The sequence below is a fragment of the Rhineura floridana genome, chromosome 6 (genome assembly GCF_030035675.1).
Source record: "Rhineura floridana isolate rRhiFlo1 chromosome 6, rRhiFlo1.hap2, whole genome shotgun sequence".
Lineage (NCBI taxonomy): Eukaryota > Metazoa > Chordata > Lepidosauria > Squamata > Rhineuridae > Rhineura > Rhineura floridana.
Genome location: NC_084485.1, coordinates 20,360,292 through 20,382,506, shown reverse-complemented (window position 1 = coordinate 20,382,506; position 22,215 = coordinate 20,360,292). Strand labels below are relative to the sequence as shown.

Below are 22,215 nucleotides of genomic sequence, written 5' to 3'. Positions count from 1 at the left end.
TGTAGTTCAGCAACATCCAGATCAGAGCTTGGAAAAGTTACCTTTTTGAACTACAACTCCCACCAGCCCCAGCCAGCATGGCCACTGGATTGGACTGATGGGAGTTGTAGTTCAAAAAAGTAACTTTTCCAAGCTCTGATCTGGAGGGCCAAAGGTTCCCCATTCCTGTCCTAGATTAACACATCAACGGAAAGGCTGATTTTTGGAGTTCTGTATTCCATGTCCCTACAAATCAGCTAGTTGCATGTATTATTCAAGCAATATGTATGGGAGAAGCAACCAGTGAGTTAAGCTTTGTCAAACACGTGACAGCAGCTGGAGATTGAGGATGATGAATTTATACATGCACAATCCCAAGGAACCATGCCTCAGTAGAGTAAAAGCTTTGCATGTGGAAGGTCGAGGTCCATGATATCTCTGGTTAGAAGACTGGCAGAACGGGGAACCTTAGACAGCTGCTACCAGTCAGAACTGACAATACTTTGCAAGAAGGACCAGTGGCCTGATTCAGTATAAGGTAGTTTCATGTACTCTGACCATTTTTAATAACAAGTTATGAAGTACTCTCCTTGTTTGAGAATAGACACTGAGGAAAGCATGTTGGAAGTCCCCCAACATTCTTTAACTAGTTATTCCACTGTACCACTGCGCCCCCAGTCATGAATAGTCTGCAGGAGCAGTGGGTCCATTTCAAGGTAAAGGCTTCTTCATTCTCACATTATCAGAAGGAACTATGGTTATGTGCTCAGGTGCAGTGGGAAGAAGGCAGATTGGAATCTACAAGTAAATTTTGGGTGACCTGCAATAGATCAGCAAAAGTGCCTGTCTTCCAATAGTTTAAAAGCAACAACAAAACAAACAACATTTCCCATGTTTACTAGGCTGCTGAAATGAAGAAAATTGGAAATGGGATTCTGTGTTAAAAGGATGCTGAGCCCTGCTCAGGTCTGGTCTTTAAAACAAATCCTGAGGCTCAGGATGCTATTTTTACTTCAAAATGTGGGTCTTTTGCACCTGGCTCTGGTTGGTAGAGTTCTAGGAAAAAGCTAAGCAAACACAAATGAGGTCTGCTCACCACTGGTTAGAAATGGGGAAGAAATTTGGTTCTGTTTGCATTTAAAGGTGGACTACCTAATTTGCACTTTCAGAAACAATATGTGAACCGAAACATAGCCATCTTTCAAAATTCACACTTCTCTGGATTTTCAAATGCAATTCTCCAGCCAAGTAATGCTGACATAAATGCCGACATAAAGTGTGCATAAAAATGCATATATTAGTGAATATAACACACAGCAAAAACCCCACATTCTGTTAAGGAAAATTGCTTTGCAAAAATGTGCATACTAAGCAAAATTGGGCATTAGAAGTAACATGCACCAGAATGCTGATGACGATAGGGTTTTCCAAACTGATGTAGTAATGTGGAGAACTGAACATAAGATTGGAAAAATTAGAACCTGAGAGAAACCAAAACTGACAGTTTTGCCCATCTGTACCCCTGTGCTAGCTTATTGTACCATCCCACATTAATGCCTATCACAAAGGGGGTATTTTTGCTCTGCCTCTGCTGGCTTGACAAATACATACTGCAAGAAGGTTCTTCACTGTGATAACCAAAGCTGTGTATGCAATCAGATAGTCCCATAATCTGAGTATGTCTTTGACTGGCTTCATCTGAAGGCTTCGTCCAAAATGCATGAAGTAGAAACAGGCCACAAGGTAACCCACGCAGAAGATGTTGATCCTTGTTGTCCCAGTCATAAAAATCAAGCAAAGGACAAACCAAAAGTGGTATCTGAAGATAATCACTTTAATCAAATCCAGATAAGACCTTTTCAGAAGGAAACAATGGGAAGATAAATGGAAGGGCAAATTAAAAAAAAAACTTGCACGTGGCAATAGATGACTGCAACAAATATGGAATTAGCTGTAACTCCAGACACTTTCAGACTGCAGTGAAGTCAGGTGCCCATTGGGACTGGTAGGGCAGATGACGGAGGCCAACAGTAGGGGGAGCTAGTGCAAATGGCTGGTGGAGCTAGAGCCAATGATAAGTGGAACCAACTAACTCTAGTTTCGTCCCCATCCTCCTCCCTACTGAGTTCTACAAGGGTAACATTGATACGAAGGAGAAGGAAGGTGATACGCAGTGCCATCCCCTTTACTGGTTGTAAGTAAGGAGAGTAGGTAGTTGCAGGCTGGCTGAGAGAAGACTGAGCTTGGTGGGGCAGGGCCCCACTTGCCATTAGTCTCCTCTGCCAGACCAGTCACTATTTTTGGATGGGATTCAATTCCAAACTGGCAAATTCAGGTTGCACAGTTACAGTTGATTTGGGCCCTAGCATTTGCCCCACCATGCCAGATGCTGATGCCAAGCATAATGGTGTGATTCAACGTTATATTAAATAGTTCAAAGGTATCATTTTCAAGTACACCTCTCTAGTTTTACACTATAGAAATAATCCCTGAAAGTATAGTCTTGTAAATATTTCAGGGCTGTATTTCCTTCCCAACCTCGACGCAGTCTTAAAGTCCTAGAGAGTAAAAAATTGTGCATACATTTTAAAAAAAGGGTCAGTTACTAATATAACTGCTTCAGAAGTCAATACAGAATAAACTACTGCAGAATAAATTAACACAGGGCCTTCAATAATGGGTAGTAGTGGAGGAGAAGGAGTGTTTAGACATCTTTGGAGGATAAATGTGAGTATTACAAGTGCAGAAGAGCATCCCTAAATATTGGACTTGTGGTAGGTATCTGGGCTGCTCCATATGTCCTTTTTATTGTGCATTCATTATCATTTATGTTCATGATGGTATCAGACTATCCCACTTTCAATACTGTTTGTGTCTGCAAACGTTTTGGGGTGGACATACTGCTTCATTTTCAGTCAGTGTTATATCTCATAACTGCTGGAATTCTCCAATTTTTTACACTCATAGTATTGGTTTTTATGTTCTGGTGTTTTGTTTTCTTCCACTTTTGTTGCGCTATGGCTATAATGCGATAACTTGGGGGAAGGACTGCAGAACAACTAATAAAGCATAATGATGTGTGGACAGTTCTTTATAAATCCACCACTTATGCACTGTTATTGTGTTAATGACATGTTGCAGAATACACCTGCCAAAAATAAGAGTCCAGAGGGGGCCTGTAGTCTGTTGAGCAAGCATTTCTATTACGTGGATCTCAGATCCTTACAGACAAGTATTCAGTCCTAAATCCCTCTGCTTTGTGGGGCAGACTCTCACTCTCTCTCTCTCACACACACACACCTGTGCACCATTCTCAGTTTCTTACCTGCAGTGGATGAAGTCTGGTACCAGACTGTATTCGCTGAGACCAGCTGGGTCAAGGCCTCGGCTGATTTCTACATTGTCTCCAGCCTGCATCCTCACAGCAGGCTTATTCTCATCATCAAACACCTGACACTGGAGAGAGGCAAAGAGCAGAAGCAGGAAATCGTCTGCCATGATGGGTGAGGAGGCAAGGAAAGAGGTTTATTTTATTTGGAATATATTCTCCCTCCTTCTAATTATAAACATTTTTAAGATGGTGGCTTATAAACAAGATGCTAAGTGGCAAATACTTGAAAGTATCCAAGCACCCCCAAATTCCTGTTATATGGAGGGATAAATGGCAGGGCACAGTAACCTTACATGCCCTAATTGTCATTAAGAGACTTGTACTTTGAGCCTGGAAGGACAAATACTAGGGCTGGGCTCCACATTCGGCCAAGACCCAACCCAAACTGGGCTTATTCGGAGGCCTTTGGGCCTTGGCCGAGTTGGGTTGAGATAGCCCCAGATCTCTATGAGTCAGATATGGTGGCCCAGAGTGATCCAGGGCTATCAGGAGGTATGGCGTAGGGCAAAAAGAAGAGGCAGGAGTGCACGGGAAGAAAGAGACAAAGGGAAAAGGAGGCACCTCTTTGCGGGAGAAGGTCGGTGCCTGTCTTTCCTGCCCAACCTCTCCTCCTTCCCACCAGGCCTCCCCAAGCCCTGCATGCCAAATCCCCTTTGTGGGTGGCTTCCCTGCATGCAGAGAAGCTGCTCACAAAGGAGCAGCAACCGGCAATGCACAGGACGGAATTGTCTTCCTTACCAGCTGGTAAGTGAAACATTTCCATCCTGCGCTGGTTGCAACCACCTGCAACGTCTTCCTCTCCTGATGGTATTTTTAATTTTAAAAAACCCTTAGCCCCAGCCCCAAATAGTTTCAGGGATATATCTGGGGTGAGGCAGGTGATCCCCCCTTTGGGACAGGGCAGATTGGCCCTCCCTGGGGCCCAAAGTTCAGAGGCATGGGGCAGATAAAGATATTTTGCACAACCCTACAAAATACCCAACAACTATCATGCAATGGTCTGATGACCTAAATGCCCTTGCCACGTTTGAACATACTTTCTGTAAACACCAACTTTGCCTGGATATACATTTAGACATTTGGATGGCATATACGATTAAATGTGCTGTTAATATGAGCTGACAGATTTTCCCCCTCTCTTTCTTCTCTTTTGTGGTTTTTTTAAAATTTTCTTTCTTTTTTCTTTAAGTGAAGTTGCAGTTAAAAATTTCAAAGTGACAAATACATATGGATTAATGCAACTTTAATGGCCTCATCTGAACATCACAATAAGCCAGAGTTAGCTGTGTTTTAATTGTGAATGTGCCTCTCTCCCCAGCTGCATGGATCCCCACATTGTTACGGTACCCAGGTGGCCCAAATAAGCCAGGCCATGACTTGTCATGTTGTCCAAACCCAGACTGTAGACTGTTGTTTCAAACAAACTATTAATTGGGATGCCAGAAATAAACCAAAGCTTGTTCTTGATTAAATTTTGGCTTACTGCTCATGGTTTGTTTGAAACAAAGCACAGCCCCAGTTTGGACACAACAAGACACAATATAACTTGCTTGAGTTGCACAGAGGAGGAGGGACTGCGTGGCAGGGAAGAGGCATGTTCAGGATTAAACCATGGTTTAAGACAAATGGTGGCTTATCAGGAGTTGTGAATCAAGCCACCATCCGTTATAAAGGCACATGATCAGTAAAAAGGAAAACAAAGCAGTTGTAGAACAATAGCAGCCATTTTTCCTAGTAGGGATGGAAGGATCTATCAGTTTCAGCTCTCCACATTTCTCCAGCGATTTGCAATTAAAAAAAAATCCTCATGAAAAGTAATCAGCATTCTGATGCAAATTACTCCAAATAAACACATTTTGTATGCAGTTTCGACTAACGTACACATTTGTGCAAGCAATTTCTCCTAAAATAATGCATTTCTGTATGTTACATTCATGAGTATATTCATTTTTACCTACACTTCCCTTTAATATATGATTTTTTGTAAACATTCTGGTTGGAGGACTGCATCGCAAAATTTGGATACATGCAAATCTGGTAATTTGGCTTTAAGTGTGAACTGAATCTAATTTCTCCCCCATCCCTTCTTGTGAGCCAGGCCACCATCAGTTACAGCAAAAATAACAAAAACAATAAACAGCAGTACAGCAACAGCAGCAATATTTCCTAGACCCATTTCAGTTGCCTGTTTTCTTGCTGCACAATATTTACTACTTCAGAGGGACTCATTAGGACAGAAATCACACTCTTTTTTCTTACCCCTCACCCATAATTTAAGGTCAAGTCACACAACCAAGCATATGTTTTGACAATGTGGACAAAAAACAACGACCACCCTGTGTGGAATTCAGCACGTAGTGATAATAGGCATGCAACTGCTAGGCCACACACTTGCAACTCTATGATACAACCTGTATTTGACAGTTTTGTTAGGGTGCAGAAAATGCAGGTTGGTTTCCAAACTGGGAGGAGCAATAACTGAAGATCATGGGCTGTAAAGATGTGTGGGAAGGAGCAGAGCAGAAGGATGTGGTGGATTTAGAATGATAGAGTTGGAAGGGGCCACTAAGGCCATCAAGTCCAGCCCCCTGCTCAATGCAGAAATCCAAGTGAAAGCATACCTGACAGGTGGCTGTCCAGTTGCTGCCTCTTGAATCCCCCCCAGGCATCTGGTTGAGATGCAGTAAGTGTGCAGCAGCTTCATGTCCACACACACACCCAACGTTAAAAATGGTGAAGTCCTAGTTCAGCGGTAGGACATACGCTTTCCATGTTGGACCCCCAGGAACTCCAGGACGGATTGAGAAAGATCCCTGCCTAGAACCATGGGGAGCTGCTTCCAGTCAGTGTGTAGACCAAGGTGGGGAACCTTTCTCAGGCCAAGGGCCACATTCTGTTCTGGGCAACTTTCTGGGGCCCACATGCCGGTGGTGGGTGGGACCAGAGGCAAAAGTGGGCGGAGCAATGGATGTAAATTTTACCATTGTACAGTAGGCTACTTTCAACACACACTGACACACCTTTCTGTATACTCCATCCAGGAAAGGAAAGTGCAAAACCACTAAGGAGGGTGTGAAGCAGGGCCAGTGAGGGAGGTGGCCTGGGGAGAGGGGGTGTGGTGTGGGGAGACCAGAGCTTGGAAAAGTTACTTTTTTGAACTACAACTCCCATCAGCCCAATCTAGTGGCCATGCTGGCTGGGGCTGATGGGAGTTGCAGTTCAAAAAAATAACTTTTCCAAGCTCTGGGGGAGAGTCACAAGGGCCAAACAGAGAGATTTGAAGGGCCACATTTGATCCACAGAACTGAAGCCCCCACCACCGCCTCCAGTGTAGACAATATTGAGCTAGATGGACCAGTGGTTCATTATAAATTATATATCTGGTTCAGTATAAAGCAGTTTTCATATTTTTTTTCATGTTACAACATGTATACAAACTATAATAACTGTGTATCATTTCACAATTTAGATACAGTATTTCTTCCTTTGGAAGTAAGAAACCATTACTAATGCGTGTAAAGCAGATGTCACACGACAACTTTATAGATTATACTTACACAGGAGAAAAGTGGCATCAGGCCTCTTGGCAAAATCAGGCAGATACAGCCACTTAATCAGATTTGAATGGAGCAGCCAATGAGAGGTTCTCCATGGATAATCTGCCAGTAAAGAGATGATCTGCATTATGTAAAGCATTTTAAACTAGTTTCTGAGATTACTGTCTGGGCACATTTGATTCAAACAAAAATGTCAAGAGGCAAAACTTGTGGCCAGGCATGGACGAATCTGTCACTTTCGGTCCTTCTCATTTTTCCAATCTGAAAATCAGTTCTCTGCATTTCTGCAGCAATTTGCAATTAAAAAAAATCCTCATGTAAATTCCTCAGCATTTCATTGCAAATTTCTCCTAGTAAACATATGTTTGTACGCGGTTTTGAGTGATCTAAACATTTTTGCAAGCAATTTCTCTAAATACAAAGCATTTTTGTATGTTATTTTCACTAATATATTCATTTTAATGCACACTTCCCCCAAACATATGCATTTTTGTAAACATTTGGTTGGAGAACTGCATTGCAAAATTTGGATAAGTGCAAACTTAGAAGGATATTGTGTTTCAGTTTTCATAATATTTTGGAATGTACAGACTTGATAGCTTCGACTTTAAATGCGAAATGAATCAAATTTCTCCCGCATCCATACTTGTGGCTGTCCAATGGATGGCACAGTCAGCCCTTCACTCAGCCTACTTTCAACCCATCCACTTTAAACTATTTCCACCAGATGTACTCACCCTGTCACCAGCCAGGACACTAAGTGCTGCATTTACCTTGGCATAAAGCAGGGGGGAGACCAATGCAAAGCAGATACTGGAAGACTGCAATGCTGGCAAGGAAGCAGCAGTACTTGGGCCAGACTTCAGCAATGGCTTTCCTCCGACGGCAGCCCAACAGGTAAATCAGCCAGCTGGCATGGATTAGGGCATAGAAGTCCATACGCTGCCTAATCACACTGATGGAAGCCACAAAGCAGATCTGAAAGAGCAGAAGAGATAGGGAGCCAGCATCCCAGGCATCATTTTTACATTCCCTTTACATTCAGAAATAAAACCATAGATTTGGAGACTTTGTTTATAACTGTGCAGCTTACACTGTCCTAAAAGGAACATTGGGTCTAGTTTGGTATAACTTCTGCAACAGGGAATGATTACACCCCAAGGTCTGCATGAGAGTTTTAGTTACTGTCTGACCATGATAGCTATGCAGTATGTCCACTGTTGGAGGCAGAATGTATCTGAATGCCAGGGGACAGTTGCTGTTGCGCTCAGGTTCTGCTTGCTGGCTTCTCAGGCCATCTGGTTGGCCACTGTGAGAACGGGATGCTAGGCTAGAGGGGCCTTTGGCTTGACCCATCAGGGGACTTTTTATGTTCTTAATGAAAAACTAGCGTTGCGAAGAAGGGTCTCTACAGTGCAAAATGCCAAGGGAATGTAAACAGCGTGTAATGGTCTATGAGGCTCTTTCCTTCTCCAATGCCAGCTGGTTTGACTACTTGGAGCTTTTCTTTTTCTTTTAGATGAAGCAGGAAGGGAAGTCACCAACCTTCCACAGCACCTTTTACATTCGTTGCTATTTCTTCTGTTTTAAAAAAGTTTAAAAGCTGAGAAAATTCGGAGGAGGCTGAATGCTGTGGACATAAACACATCAAGGAAAGATTTGAGAGAGAGAGAGAGAGAGAGAGAGAGAGAGAGAGAGAAGAAAAAGTTGGTGGTACTGGTGGGGTGTCCACCATTCCCACGCAGTTAATGGCAGAAGGGTGGGGCTCTGCACCATCTCCAACCACATCAAGAATATCACCTCCAGATCACATGAACCAACAGCGCTACATGGGTAAAACCTGAAAACATAAGAAAAGCCTTGCTGGATCAGGCCAAAGGCCTATCAAATCTAAATCTGTTACTCACAGTGGCCAACCAGATGCCCATGGGAAGCCTGCAAAAGCAAGACCTGAGTGCAACAGCAGTCTCCACGCTTGCAATTCCCACCAACTGGTATTCATAGAGTCATAGAATAATAGAGTTGGAAGGGGTCTATAAGGCCATCTAGTCCAACCCTCTGCTCAATGCAGGAATCCAAATTAAAGCATAACCGACAGGTGGCTGTCCAGCTGCCTCTTGAAGGCCTCCAGTGTTGGAGAGCCCACCACCTCCCTAGGTCATTGGTTCCATTGTCATAACGCTCTAACAGTTAGGAAGATTTTCCTGATGTTCAGCTGAAATCTGGCTTCCTGTAACTTCTTGTAAAAGAGGCATATTGCTTCTGACTTACAGTGGGAGTTCATGGTGGAACTTACATGACAAATTGCACTTTCAAAAGGAGCAACAGGGAGACAGACAACAGGGTAAACAAAAACTTCATAAAGCAGTACATGGCTTTTAAAAATAGTATAAATGAGTGAGCAAGTGGCATCAAACACAGAAATCTTTGGGATCACAGACTATGGGCCAGTTCACACTGTTAAATGTCTCTGTGCAATTATGCATGAAGAAAAAGTGCAGTTGTGGCAACGGTGGTAGCTACCAGTTCTTCAAATGCACAGTCCAGTTCCTACTAATCTTTCTCCATATGTATGTGGAAAACAGAAACTGCTTTCTCTGGTCACTCATGAGATTGGGGACCTATTCAGCAATGTGTGCCAGCTCTATGAAAGCTTTGCCTTGGCTTCCTTTGGATGTCAAACTAAAATATTTCCCTCTCTAAAGGAAACCTCTTTTGCCCTCCATGGTCCCCATCTAAGTTCCAAGGAGGCATGCTCCTCTCTTGCTAATCATTTCTCACCTCTAGCCCAAATTTGTAAAAGCTGTAATTGATAAAGTATTTGATGCAACTGAGGAGCCCATCATCCAGATTCTCCCGGGCAATGTCATAAAAAATGCTCCCAGTGGGAGGCGGCATCAGCTGGTTCTGAATCTGGTAGAAAAGCTGGTGGCGGTGCACTGTGGCCTCTAGAGCCATTAGAATCAGGATGATGAGGTGATACTACAAAATGAAGAAAGAAGAAACACTTCATAAGAATGCCCAATGCTTCATAAGAACAGCATCCACACCCGCCTCACTTACAGCTGGATTCTTCCTGACACTACCCAGAATGCCGTCTCCTCAATGACCCCTCAATGTAAATTAATGTTAATAAGGATAATATAATGTTAACAAATCTGACAGTGAATTGGTTGGTGGCTGGTGCAAAACAATGGCCCACAAATATCCATCCTACCCAGTACTAGAGCTGGCCACACTTTCTGTGACTCACATATAATCAAGTGTTTTTGCAATGACTATAACATCTAACCTCTTGCTTACTTTAGCATTGGTGCCTAAACAGGATTCCTACCTTGAGGCACGGAAGAACATTGTCATTACACTTTAACAGCCCTCCAAACCAGTGTGCTGGGTCAACAGGCGCAATGTACAACAATGACTTCTCCAATAACTCGTCCATGTTGGTGTAGTGATCAGTCGTATTTGGAAGCAGCCCCTGAGAAGACAAACATTCCTAGTACTTGCAATATCCACATTTCTTATTTGCAGGCAATGAGATGTTGCAGTACAGTTTTATTTACTAGGGATGGGGAGCCCATGGCCCTCCAGATGTTTCTGGACTACAGCTCCCCTCACCCCTGGCCATTGACCATGTAGGCTGAGATTCATGGGAGCTGGAGTCCAACAATGTCTGGAAGGCTGCAGGTTCCTCATCCCTGTGCTAAGAGATATGAGTTTTGTAACTAAGCCAGCTTGTATTTGTTCCCTTCTTCAAATAATTGGTGCTACTCCCTGGCAGGGGCTTTCAAAATGTGTTCTGGGGACCCCTTTGTGTTACTTAGAAGTTGCCCCAAAAGATGAGTTTTCCAAAAGACAGCCTGTCTCATTTCTCCCCTATAATGTACAGCCACAAGGAGGACCGTAGCTCAGTGGTAGAACATCTACTTTGTATGCAGAAGGCCCAAGGTTCAATCCCTGTCATTTCTAGGCAGGGCTGGGAAAGACCCCTGCCTAAAATCCTGGAGAGCCACTGCCAGTCAGTGTGGACAATATTGAGCCAAATGGATCAATGGTCTGACTTAGTTTAAGGCAGCTTGCCATGTTGGCTATGTCCTAGCGACATTCTTCTGCATTTTTTCTATAGCAGGTGAAAAAGCAGCTGGGGGGGTAGATTTTGAGTAGGAAAACAGCGGAAAGGAAATGAGTTAAGCAGCCCCTCCACTTTGCAAGAGTCACCGTTGAGGCTTGGGTGGAAGGTGCCCTGCATGAACTGAGTGTGCATCCTAGGAAATGGCCTGGACTTCTCTGCCAGCACAGAGGGCTCCATGCCAAAAGCACAGGAGGTTCCTTCACAAAGCAAGTCTAGGTGGAAAGCATTTCCTAAAAATAGAAAAACTTTGAGATTATGAGATTATCTAATGGCTGTGAAGGAGTCTGGAGGTTAGACAAAAGAAGGTGAAGGGGGTCAGAATTACTGCTTGAAGTTCCAAAAGGCAGGGTGTCATCATGAATGGCTGTAAACATCTGGGTGTAGATCACAAAACACTTCAGGCAGCAGTTCTGTCTGCCAGCCAGTCACATATTTTGTTGGGGAAATTACAAGTATTTGGTCTGTGACTGTTTTCTCCATAGCCAAAGAACGGCTAAATCTTCCAAGAGTGTTTTGAATGTGGTTGGTGCATAGCCTTCCTCCTCACCCCAACTAAGGATGTGTAATCTAGGTCTGTGTGTGAGAGAGAACAAGAGAAGACCTCCATTAATGATGAACCCTCAAATCTGGTATCCCAAAAAAACCTTTGCTAAAGTTTTGCACTAGTTTTGGGTCTAATACACCAGGTTTCTGATGCCACCCACGAGCCTGCAAGAGACATGATAAATACCAAGAAACCAACACTTTTCTCCAAATCTGTGTCAAAGCTTTGGGCTAGTTTTGTGCTCTTGTGTGCTGCAAACCCATAGTTTTTTTTTTTTACAATAATTTTTATTCAAATTTTCATAAAACATACAAAACAAAATCATAAAACATTCAAAGACAAAAAACAAAACAAAACAAAAATGATTAAACAAAAAAATAAAATGTTGACTTCCCATTTGTCGCAGATCAAATCAGTTGTAGGTCTACAATATATAACAATCCTGTCTCTTAAATTATATTATAAAATCACTTTCCTCCAGTAGTTATCTTAATTAATCATCAAATCTCATAAACATTACTTTATTCTTTCCACAAAAAGTCAAAGAGAGGTTTCAATTCTTTAAGAAATATATCTATCAATTTTTCTCCAAATAAACATGTCGATTAATCCATCTCGTTAATAATAATAATAATCTTATTGTCATAACCATAGTCCAAATAAACATATCGATTAATCCATCTCATCAAAATCTGTTAGGTCCAATAATTTCAATAGCCATTATTCCATTATCCCTATTAATTCCATCTTCCATCTTCAATAGTCCTGTTAAGTCCAGTAATTTCAGTGTCCAATCTTCCATTATCAGTATTCCATAATAATCTTGCTGTCATAGCCATAGTCATATAATAAGAGTCTGATGGGAATTTCCTCTATCCCAAATATTTTCTTGCCATCAATTCTGAATAAGTTGCTGAAATATTGTTGTAAAGTCATATCTGTGTTCTTCTTTTTTACAAAATGCACTGGCTCATCTCTTGAGAGTTTTTCCATTGTCACATGGCTGCAGTTAATTCCATAGATTTTCTCTATATCAAACTCCATCACATCATTCCAGTCCAGAAGATTATCCAAGCCATTGATAACTTTATCTCTAATATCTTCATTAATTTCTTCAGAAATAACGTTAAATTCCAAACAGTAGATTTTATTTCTAATATCCATAAACTCCAGATCTTTTTCCAATTCCACATTTGTTCCAATCTCCAGGGCTTGTATCTTCCCTTTATTTTTTCTTTTCTCATCTCTGATCTCATTCTCCTCTCTCACAGGATCCCCTATTTCTTTAAGCTCCTGCGTCATTTTGCTCAGTTCAATTTTCAGCTCCTTACTGCCCTGTTGCAGGGTTTGTTTCGTTATCTCAATCTCATCCATTATTTTCTGAAACATAATTACTTCCAGATTCTCAGCCACTTTCTTGATTGCCATTTTTAAAACCACAAAAACAAAACAAAAATAAAGAAGAACCACTTCTTATTTCAGCAACAATTGGGTTAATATTCCAGGCTTGATGACATCACAGTATAAACAGAGCAGCCTGCCTTATCTCTCTATGTTCAAGAACACAAAACAAATTTAGTTCCCAGCATCAAAACAGTTAGTGGCGTCGTGAAGAAGCAGATTCGTCAAAATAAAATAGACCAAAAAGAGAATAGTCCCAGACAATATAATGTTCCTCGGAATAGAAATCCCTCTTCTGTTTATATCTTTAGAATGCACTTCCAGGACAGCTTTTTGCAATAGAAACAGAGATAAGCTGTTAATTTCGTGAATAACAGAGAAGAGTTATAGCTCACCCAGAAGTTCTTTAAAGCTGATTCATTTGACAAATCTCTTTTTGCTGCAACAATTTAAACCAAGTAAAAAAAATAATAGAAAGAAGGGTGCTTGCCTGTTAGTCCGTTTTCTCTTTGGAGAAAAGATAAACGTATCGCATTAATCAGATAGAGCTTGTTCGGAAGTCTGTCCGGCATTGCTGGCTGGACCTTTTCTCATAAATTAATGAAATCCAGTCCTCCCAACAAAAACAGGCTTTTGAGGTTGATCTCTACGTTTCTCCCTGCCCGGGAGAAATTTCATCAGTCAAAAAAAAAAATGTTCTGACTGATTTATATCTGAATAAGCTTCTTTTGAGGCGGGAGCCCGTCTCAAAAGCAGGCACAAGCAAAGTCACCCTTCCTGGAAGTCTCGCTGCAAACCCATAGTTGATGGAGCTCAACAGGCTGGATAACAAGCAATTAAAAAGTCTAATAAATAATAATTGTTGTTATTGTTAACAGCAACAACAGGCTAAGACACACCTGAAGGGAGAAAGCTGAGCTGGGAACTGAAGGAGGAAAAAACCATTTTGAGGTACTGGGCTGTCTCTCTGGGGATCTGGTGTGGGGCAGAGGATTTGCTGCTTGTAAGAATGCTATGTTGTTTAGTTCCATCTATGCTCAACCTGTATATTTGTAAACAAACCCAAGTATTTAAAGCACACACACCATAAGTCTCCAATGACCTTTCTTTCCAAATAAAGTAAAGTCCAGGGGCACTTCCAGATGACCTGTTTATTGAGCATTCATCCTAATTTGTTTGCAGGGAGATTATACAATGTCCATTTCACGAGCAATTGTTCAGATTTGTTTATGGGAAGGTTAGACAGCATTGTGTCAAACCATGTGTTATCCCTAACTTTTCCCTCATCCCACACTTTCCAGTGCATTTCCCCATCACTTTCCTTATCACAAAAAGTCCAACCTTTTGGGGGTTCAGGTTTGTTGTACAAGAGCTCCATATCAGCTTTAAACTACACAACCTGAATTTGCTGTAATGTGATTGATTGCTGCCCTGTGCTCCTTCTAGGAGGAAGGCTGGTATATAAATAAAATAAAATTGAATCCCACTCAAAATTAAGGACACTTTGGAAGCACCCCAGCACTCTGTTCTTGAAATGTCTCATTGTTCAGGGATAACAATATTGAAAAAGCAGAAGAATTTTGGCACAAATACAGGGGGGGGGCACATTCCATATGCAGCAGCATTGTACAAAATCCTAATGCAACACAATGTCTCCTGCTGTAGTTACTAATTTCCACACTGCAGGCTTAATTCTAATGAAGCAAACCATTGGCATGCAAACCTCCTGCGTAGATGTACTCTTAGGAATTGCAAACAAGCACAGAAAGTGTTTGAGAGGTTGGGTCTACGGTACATTAGCAAGCTGACCTGTGTACAGTTTGAAGAATATTCCAATGGCTTGACAAATTTCAGCTGGTATATCATTTTACAGATGACTATCACACAGGACCAAAACGTACAGATTCTGGAGGCGTGTGGGCGAAGCTTGGAATACGGAAGAGCAAATGCCCAGAGGATGAAGAAAGGATAGTTCATCAAAGACACCTACAAAACAGCATCAAACACACAAGAAAAAAACCCCACCAACAGGAATCACTTTGCAATGAATTGTTTTTCTATATCATCCTTGGCTCTTCATTTTATGCAGACTAGATATTCCTGTTTGGATATTCTAGACTAGCCTTCCCAAAGTGAGCTTGCCCAATTCAATCCAGGTGAATCACTACCTAGATTGGATCATGGGTCCACTTCAGAATCCACAGACCTGCAGATTCCTTTACAAGTTCATCCAAGGGTTGCAGTGTTGCCTTCAACATCTGCAGCTTACCTAGATGGCACAAGGTTAAGGTACATTGATGGCAAGGTTCAGAGCTGAGTGGACCCATTTGCAGGAGACAGAAACCCCATGGGCCAGTACTGGTTCCAGTTCCATGGCCTAAGAGCCCCTTACCCCACCAGAATCAACACCTCAAGAATCAAGTACAACCCTTTTATGCACCAACCAATGGTTTCTCCAGAGGAAGTATATCTAGAAAACCTGATCTGCCTGCAGTTTAATTAAAGCTCAGTTGGCTCCAGTCCTTTGCTGGAGCAACATCCTCACCTGCTGTTCTTGGGTGCCTGTGTCCAGTCTGAGTTTGTTCCAGCTCTACTCAGAGCTGATCACTGTTTTGCCTCCTTGCCTGAATATTCACTCTGCTTTCTGGTTCTCCTTGCAAACCATGCATCAAACAGGAGCGTTATTTACTGACCTCCTGAACAGTGATCCAGATAATCCAAGAGGACATAATCTTAAGGATGTGCAGCTCCAGAAATCGCCATGCAAATGCCTGGATTGCATGAACCATTACCAAGAACTTCAGGAGGTGAGGCACCACACTCTCAACCGCTTCTGCCCAGTTACTCATCTTCTCCACTAAGGAAACAGAACACATGGTTGTTGTTGTTTTTTTAAGCGAAATAAAAGGAAGAGAAACCCAGACTGTGATTGGCCAGAGGCCTTGCACTTTTGAGTTTGTCCAATGGAGGGATCAAGGAAGAGCATGGCATAGGAAGCTGCCAGACCACTGGTCCTTCAAGCTCAGTACTCTGACTGGGAGCAGCTCTCCAGGGTTTGAGACAAGGATCTCTCTCTGCCCTACCTGGAAATGCCAGGGACTGAACCTAGGACCTTCTGCATGCAAAGCAGATGCTCTACTATGATAAGGCACATCTGCTGTTGTGGTTTCCCATATAGAATTTTAGTTTGGTGAAGGTGCTGAGATATCTGCAGCCCACCTCTCAGTACTACAGTTTCCAGGAGAGACTGAATAACTATTAAGCTGGTTTAGAACTGTACAGTTGACAACATGTAGAAAGTCAGGGATAGCCAACATGGCACTCTCCAAATTTTATTGGACTGAAACTCCCATCAGGCCCAGCCAGCATGGCCAATGGTTAGGGATTATGGGAGTTGGAATCCAACAACATCTGAAGGACACCTAGTTAGCTACTCCTGCACCAAGTGATAGACAAGGGATGTTGAAATAAATTTGATGATATTTAATGATAGACAGAACACTGGAAGGACAAAAATCTAGGATGTTCAAGATGATAGACAGGTATGCCTTTTTTGAACTCATCTGTCCATTGTTAATATTCAAATTGTGGCAACCAGCAGTGAGCCCAAGTCCCAGATGGAAGAGCATGGCTTCATATATTCTCATGGAATGAAAGGAAACATGTGAATCACACTTGAAATAGAATTCATCTGGAAGGTGCCTCTAGGATGGGGGGCATGGGGCTCAATACAGGGGGCAGCTGTTAAGGATGACATAAAATCAGTAGCAGTGTTGGGTTGCATTGAACAACACCATCCCATTAGGACTTCTGCATGCACAATGGAACTTCTCCTCCATCTCCATCCTGCAGTCTGCTCCAGAGGGTTTGGGGAAACTCCAGAACAGATTTGGGGCACATGGGGAAGGTAAAAGAGGAGCAGGTCTATTGCGTAAGTGGAAGTCCTTGTGACTTCTTTGGATGCAACCTTCGGTATCTAAAATCCATAATTATACAGCCATGAGAGTGGCTGTATACTGTTGTCAGCATGGATTTTTTGCATTCCGCAATATTAAATTGAAAATACCCCCATGTCATTCTGATGCTTCCCATAAGCTCATTTCAAAACAAAACCTTACAGAACATATAGTCTTGAACTCAGAAACGCTTGCTTAACAACTTTCTAAATCTTCATGACGATACACAAAACAGTCAGAGAGAATTGAGAGTTCAAAGTGTAAAAAGAGAGGAAAAACCCAGACCCCTTTTGTATTTTTTCTGTCAGAGCTCTCATAATCCGTTGAAATTAATTAAAAATCAGCCATGTTCACAGAGGACCTGCAATCCTATTACTGACCTTGCTCCATACTCTGACCTTGATCTTCTGCAGTTTAAAAGTTAAAAAAATGCCTGGCTGTTAATTAATTTAGGAAATTTAACATGGGAGTCTATTATAGTGTCAGGCATGCTGAGTAAGAACCGTCAGTGTTCTAAAAGCCAGACTCACAGCTGCTGGGCTTGGCTAATCAGGGGGCCCCGCCCACATCAGACTTTGATTTCGTGTGAGACAGTCATGACTTCCCCCCAAAAATCCTGGGAAGTGTAGTTTGTGAAGGGTGACGAGAGGAGACTCTTATTCCCCTGAGAGAGCTCCAGTGGCCAGAGTGGTTTAACAGTCAGCCGCTCTGACTGAAGCTCTGTGAGGAAAACAGGGCATCTCCTAGCAACTCTCAACACCCTTCACTAACTACACTTCCCAGGATTCTTTGGGAGAAGCCATGACTGTCTAAAGTGAAATAAAGGTCTGGTGTGGATGTGGCCAAGGACAGCTTTGGTTTAAATTTGGGTGGGAGGCTACATGTGCCTGCTGTAGAATAAAAAGGTGGGGGGAACCCTGAAAAACAATGATACCATTCACTAATAGGCAAAAAACCTTGCAGTTTAAGTATGTACCTATAGCCCACAGATATTTATATCACAAAGCAGGGAAATTGGGCAGCTATAGTGAATGCACCAGGGGAGCAGGAGACCTGACCTCCTCTCTGAGATATTGGACTGCCCTACAAATTTGTCAAAATGCAAACACCATTTGGGTTGATATTTCACAGTCCAATCCACTTCCTGTGTAGCTTGGAAGAATTTGGTAACATGCGCCTCTGAGCATATGGTGAGTGGCGGCAATACCTACCATCTCCAAAGATGGAGAACTACATTTTTGTATGTTTGTTGGTGTTCTTACTTTGCTTCATTCCTGTGTTACTTTTGTTTCTTCTGAGAATCTAATCTAGAAAATTATATTTCTCTCATTATTCATTCTAGAAATCTATGTCAAATTTATTTTTATTAATTTCAAAGCCTTTTTATTGGTCAGTGTCATATGATGGTGAAGACAGCCTTTTGTGTTTCAAATTGGAAGTTATGTTCTCTTTCTATTTGGGGTACATTAACAGTTGAATCTGAAACTGCAGTTTGATGTAAAATCTGACTGATTACAATATGTTGCTACTTCAGCAATGACTCTAGCTGTTGGGGGGAAAAAACTTACCCTGCCCAAGATACATGTTTTCAGCCTGCTATGTTTAAACCACTTCATTTAAGGCAAGGTGGGCACAGTCAATTAAAAACAGAGAGCACACCTAGAATTTTGCTAGAATATATTTCACCTCCCACTGTTTTATCTTGTGCAAACTGAGACACTCCTCATGTCCACTGGAGACTATTCTGCAGAATAGTCAGTGCCATTATTCCACAATTGTTTTTGGAGATTTTTTAGTGTAAATTTTGCAGAGTGTTGCTGTACTTCACATATTCACAGAAATAGAAGCAAAAGAAAATGATTTCCTATAGAAAACTTCACTAAAATTGCAAAGGAAATCAGACATATTGAAAGTGACTCTGAACTATGTCAACTGTCTTAATAATGTTGCTTCCTACCTGCTAAAACAAGATCAGCACAGCACGTCTTCTTTCTATTCTTGGGGCTGATTGCAGTGTTGCCACCACTCAGCATATGCTCAGAGGCTCATGTTACCAAATTCTTCCAAGCTACACAGCAAGTGGATTGGACTGTGAAAGACCAACCCAAATCATGTTTGTATTTTGACAACTTTGTAGAGCAGTGCACTATCTCAGAGATGAGGTCAGGTCTCCTGCTCCCCTGGTGCATTCACATAGCTGCCCAATTTCCCTGCTTTTTAAAGTTCGATAGAAATATCTGTGGGCTATAGGTACATTCTTGAACCACAAGGTTTTTTGCCTGTTAGTGAATTCCTTTTAAAACTCTGTCATAAATGCTACAGTTGGGGGGTGGGAGAAGGTGAACAGGAAAATGCAACGCACTGCTACGTTAGATAACCTCCCCTTACAACATATGTATCATATATAAAGATGATAGGGCCCTCAGTAGATTACTCACTCACTCCTGGGGATATCATGATTTCCTGGCAGGGCCCACCACTGTTGCCTGCCTTGGGAGCCCCTTAATTATTGTCTTTGTGTTATGTGCCTTCAAGTCAATTTCAGCTTATGGTGACCCTATGAATCAGTGACCTCCAGTAGCATCTGTCGTGAACCACCCTGTTCAGATCTTGTAAGTGCAGGTCTGTGGCTTCCTTTATGGAATCAATCCATCTCTTGTTTGGTCTTCCTATTTTTCTACTACCTTCTGTTTTTCCCAGCATTATTGTCTTAATTAATCTGGATCTCACCACCATTTTAGTTTCGCACAATGTCCCTGACTTAGTGTTACTACAGGGCATTGTAGGGAATTTAAATGGCAACTAAACCCAGCCACACAACACTGCTGCTGCCTGCCCCTACTACCAGGTGAGTCTGCCAAGCCTGGATCCAGGGAAGCTGCCATTTTAATTCCTGCAATGACTCTGACATAATGTTGCTCCAGGGCATTGTGGGAAATTTAAATGGCTGCTGGCCATCCACTCATTGCCACCCGGTAAGTCTGTTAGGAGATCTCATTGTTGTAGAAGAGAGCCCACCAGAGGGATCCTTGCCAGGGCGGCCCAACCATTGTGAGATGATTGCCTCAGGCAGCAGATGCAACAGCTCCCGGCTATTTCTCCTAGGCTCCCCAGGCATTGCTCTTTGTGGCTTGTCCTAAGCCCCCTTCTCTGGCCTGCTGTCTCAGGTGCGGTGGAGGAAGCCTTCCCAACACCACTGCTGAAGCGAGATTCATCTGGCAGTTCAGTTCAGTGCTTGGAAAAGTTACTTTTTTGAACTACAACTGCCTTCAGCCCAATCCAGTGGCTATGCTGGCCAAGGCTGATGGGAGTTGTAGTTTAAAAAAGTAACTTTTCCAAGCTCTGGTTCAGTTGGAATGTACTTGGAATGGGGAAGGAGCACCATCTTGTCCTCCCCATCAGTCAGCAAAATGTCTTGGGCCTGCACCTTGACCAGGTTTCTCTCAAACCTGAAGCTGGTCTTCTTCACCACTTTGACAACAGAAGGACTGGGAGAAGGACCAACCTGGAATGCAGCTATGTGTGCAAAAACCAAGCTGTGTTTATTAGCATAAACTGAAATGCCAGGCTTGTTTCCGTGCTAAGTCATATTTTCAGCCCAGGAGTTAAGTGTCCACCATTATCCAGTTTCTCCCAATTACCTTTTCCTGAGGTTTCACCAACTGCTGAGTACTCAGGCATCTCCAATCCATCCTGAATGTCATCTTGTAGCTGTTCAGCAGCCAGTCTGAGGAAAACACAAGACGACAAGGAACAGCCATGGCCAGTGTGGCTTTGTTATCATTATTTAGAATTTAACAATACACAACAGAAAAAGCCAAACTATGGCTTACCTAGGGCTGTGCAAACATGCTGGCTCCCAAAGAGGAGCTCACACCTGCTTTGCTTCTCTCTGGTCCTAGCTATACAGAAATGTGACTAGGGATGGGCACATGAATATGCCTTAGACCAGTGGATCACAAACCTTTTCCCCTGACAGATCTCTTAAAAATTGCTGTGGGTCATGGCAGACAACTAAATTATTTTCCTGCCTGTCATAGCCATTGTCATGCACTGTGCTAGATGCTGGATGATTTTTAATTGCATTTTTCATATATTGCTGCTTCTGTTCCTTATATATTTTATCATTCCATAGGATTCAAATTGTAATACAATAAAAGATATAAAAAAGAATAGAGATAAGATAACATACAAAAGAAGAAATAAAAATACAATTAAAAATAAATGTGAACATTTAATGCAGTGGATGTGTTGTCCTCAGTCTTCAACCACAAATTCATAGACGTGTCACAGACCACTAGTGATCCACAGACCACAGTTTGGGAACTCCTGCCTTACAAAGTGTGTCCCATTCAAAGTAACGCAGTGCGGACAGATTGTGCCCTTTTAGTCGGATGCATATTTTAGGCTGCAGTACTAATCTCCCACCCACCCATGGGGCTTTGCAGAAAGGTGAAGCCACTGCTGCATCTGTAGCCTTGCTGTGACGGAAACAGAAGAAGAAGAAGAAGAAGAAGAAGAAGAAGAAGAAGAAGAAGAAGAAGAAGAAGAAGTGGTAGCAGTCGTAGTAGTAGCGGGGGCAGGGCTATCAGCCCATTCCCTGCATGAACTCCAGGCTGGCATAGAGGTTGGGTCCAGATCAGGTCTGATGCTATCTGCCAATGGCTGTGGGATTCAGCAGATGCTGGGCCAGCCTAGCCCCACCCTCAGAACTCCCCATTTGGTGGCTTTCCACTAGACTCCACTGGTGAGGATACTGCCAGCAGGCCTCCCACCCACATATTTGTCAGGAGGAAGTGGGAGGTTGCAGGCAGAAGGCCCACTCAGCCAGGAGAGCCAAGTGGAGGGATAACTCTGCTCAATCCAAACTCCCCACTGCCCAGCATTCGGGGAACATAGGAACACAGGAATATAGGGAGCTGCCTTATACTGAGTCAGACCAATGGTCCATCTAGCTCAGTATTGTCTACTCTGATTGGCAGCAGCTATCCAGGGTTTCAGGCAGGGGGTTTTACCCAGCCCTACCTGGAGACCACCAGGAATTGAACCTGGGACCTTCTGCATGCAAGGCAGATGCCCTACCACTAAGCTACAGTCCTGCCCAATGAATGTTGTGCTAATGTGCATCCAATGTATGCCCTCAGTTCACACTCCAGCTCCTTTGTGGGATTAAAGCAACGTGCCTTGATCTTCTCTGAATATCAAAAGATTCCAAAGGTCAAAAAAAATTCAAATATATTTGTATTCCACACATC

The 22,215-nt window shown here is 42.6% G+C and overlaps 1 protein-coding gene and 1 pseudogene across 1 annotated transcript in view; both read right to left on the bottom strand.

The window, feature by feature from the left end:
- The window catches only part of LOC133386506 (piezo-type mechanosensitive ion channel component 2-like), a 129,552-nt gene that overhangs the window by 67,007 nt on the left and 40,330 nt on the right, over positions 1 to 22,215 (bottom strand). The window contains exons 14-22 of the mRNA XM_061630163.1: positions 20,602 to 20,687; positions 15,698 to 15,861; positions 14,814 to 14,990; positions 10,262 to 10,405; positions 9,709 to 9,909; positions 7,701 to 7,905; positions 6,928 to 7,029; positions 3,305 to 3,470; positions 1,591 to 1,834 (exon numbers count right to left, since the gene is read on the bottom strand). Of these exons, the coding sequence (XP_061486147.1) occupies positions 1,591 to 1,834; positions 3,305 to 3,470; positions 6,928 to 7,029; positions 7,701 to 7,905; positions 9,709 to 9,909; positions 10,262 to 10,405; positions 14,814 to 14,990; positions 15,698 to 15,861; positions 20,602 to 20,687 (1,489 nt within the window). The remainder of the gene's footprint in view (positions 1 to 1,590; positions 1,835 to 3,304; positions 3,471 to 6,927; positions 7,030 to 7,700; positions 7,906 to 9,708; positions 9,910 to 10,261; positions 10,406 to 14,813; positions 14,991 to 15,697; positions 15,862 to 20,601; positions 20,688 to 22,215) is intronic.
- LOC133388196 (small nucleolar RNA U3) lies at positions 2,409 to 2,484 on the bottom strand (annotated as a pseudogene).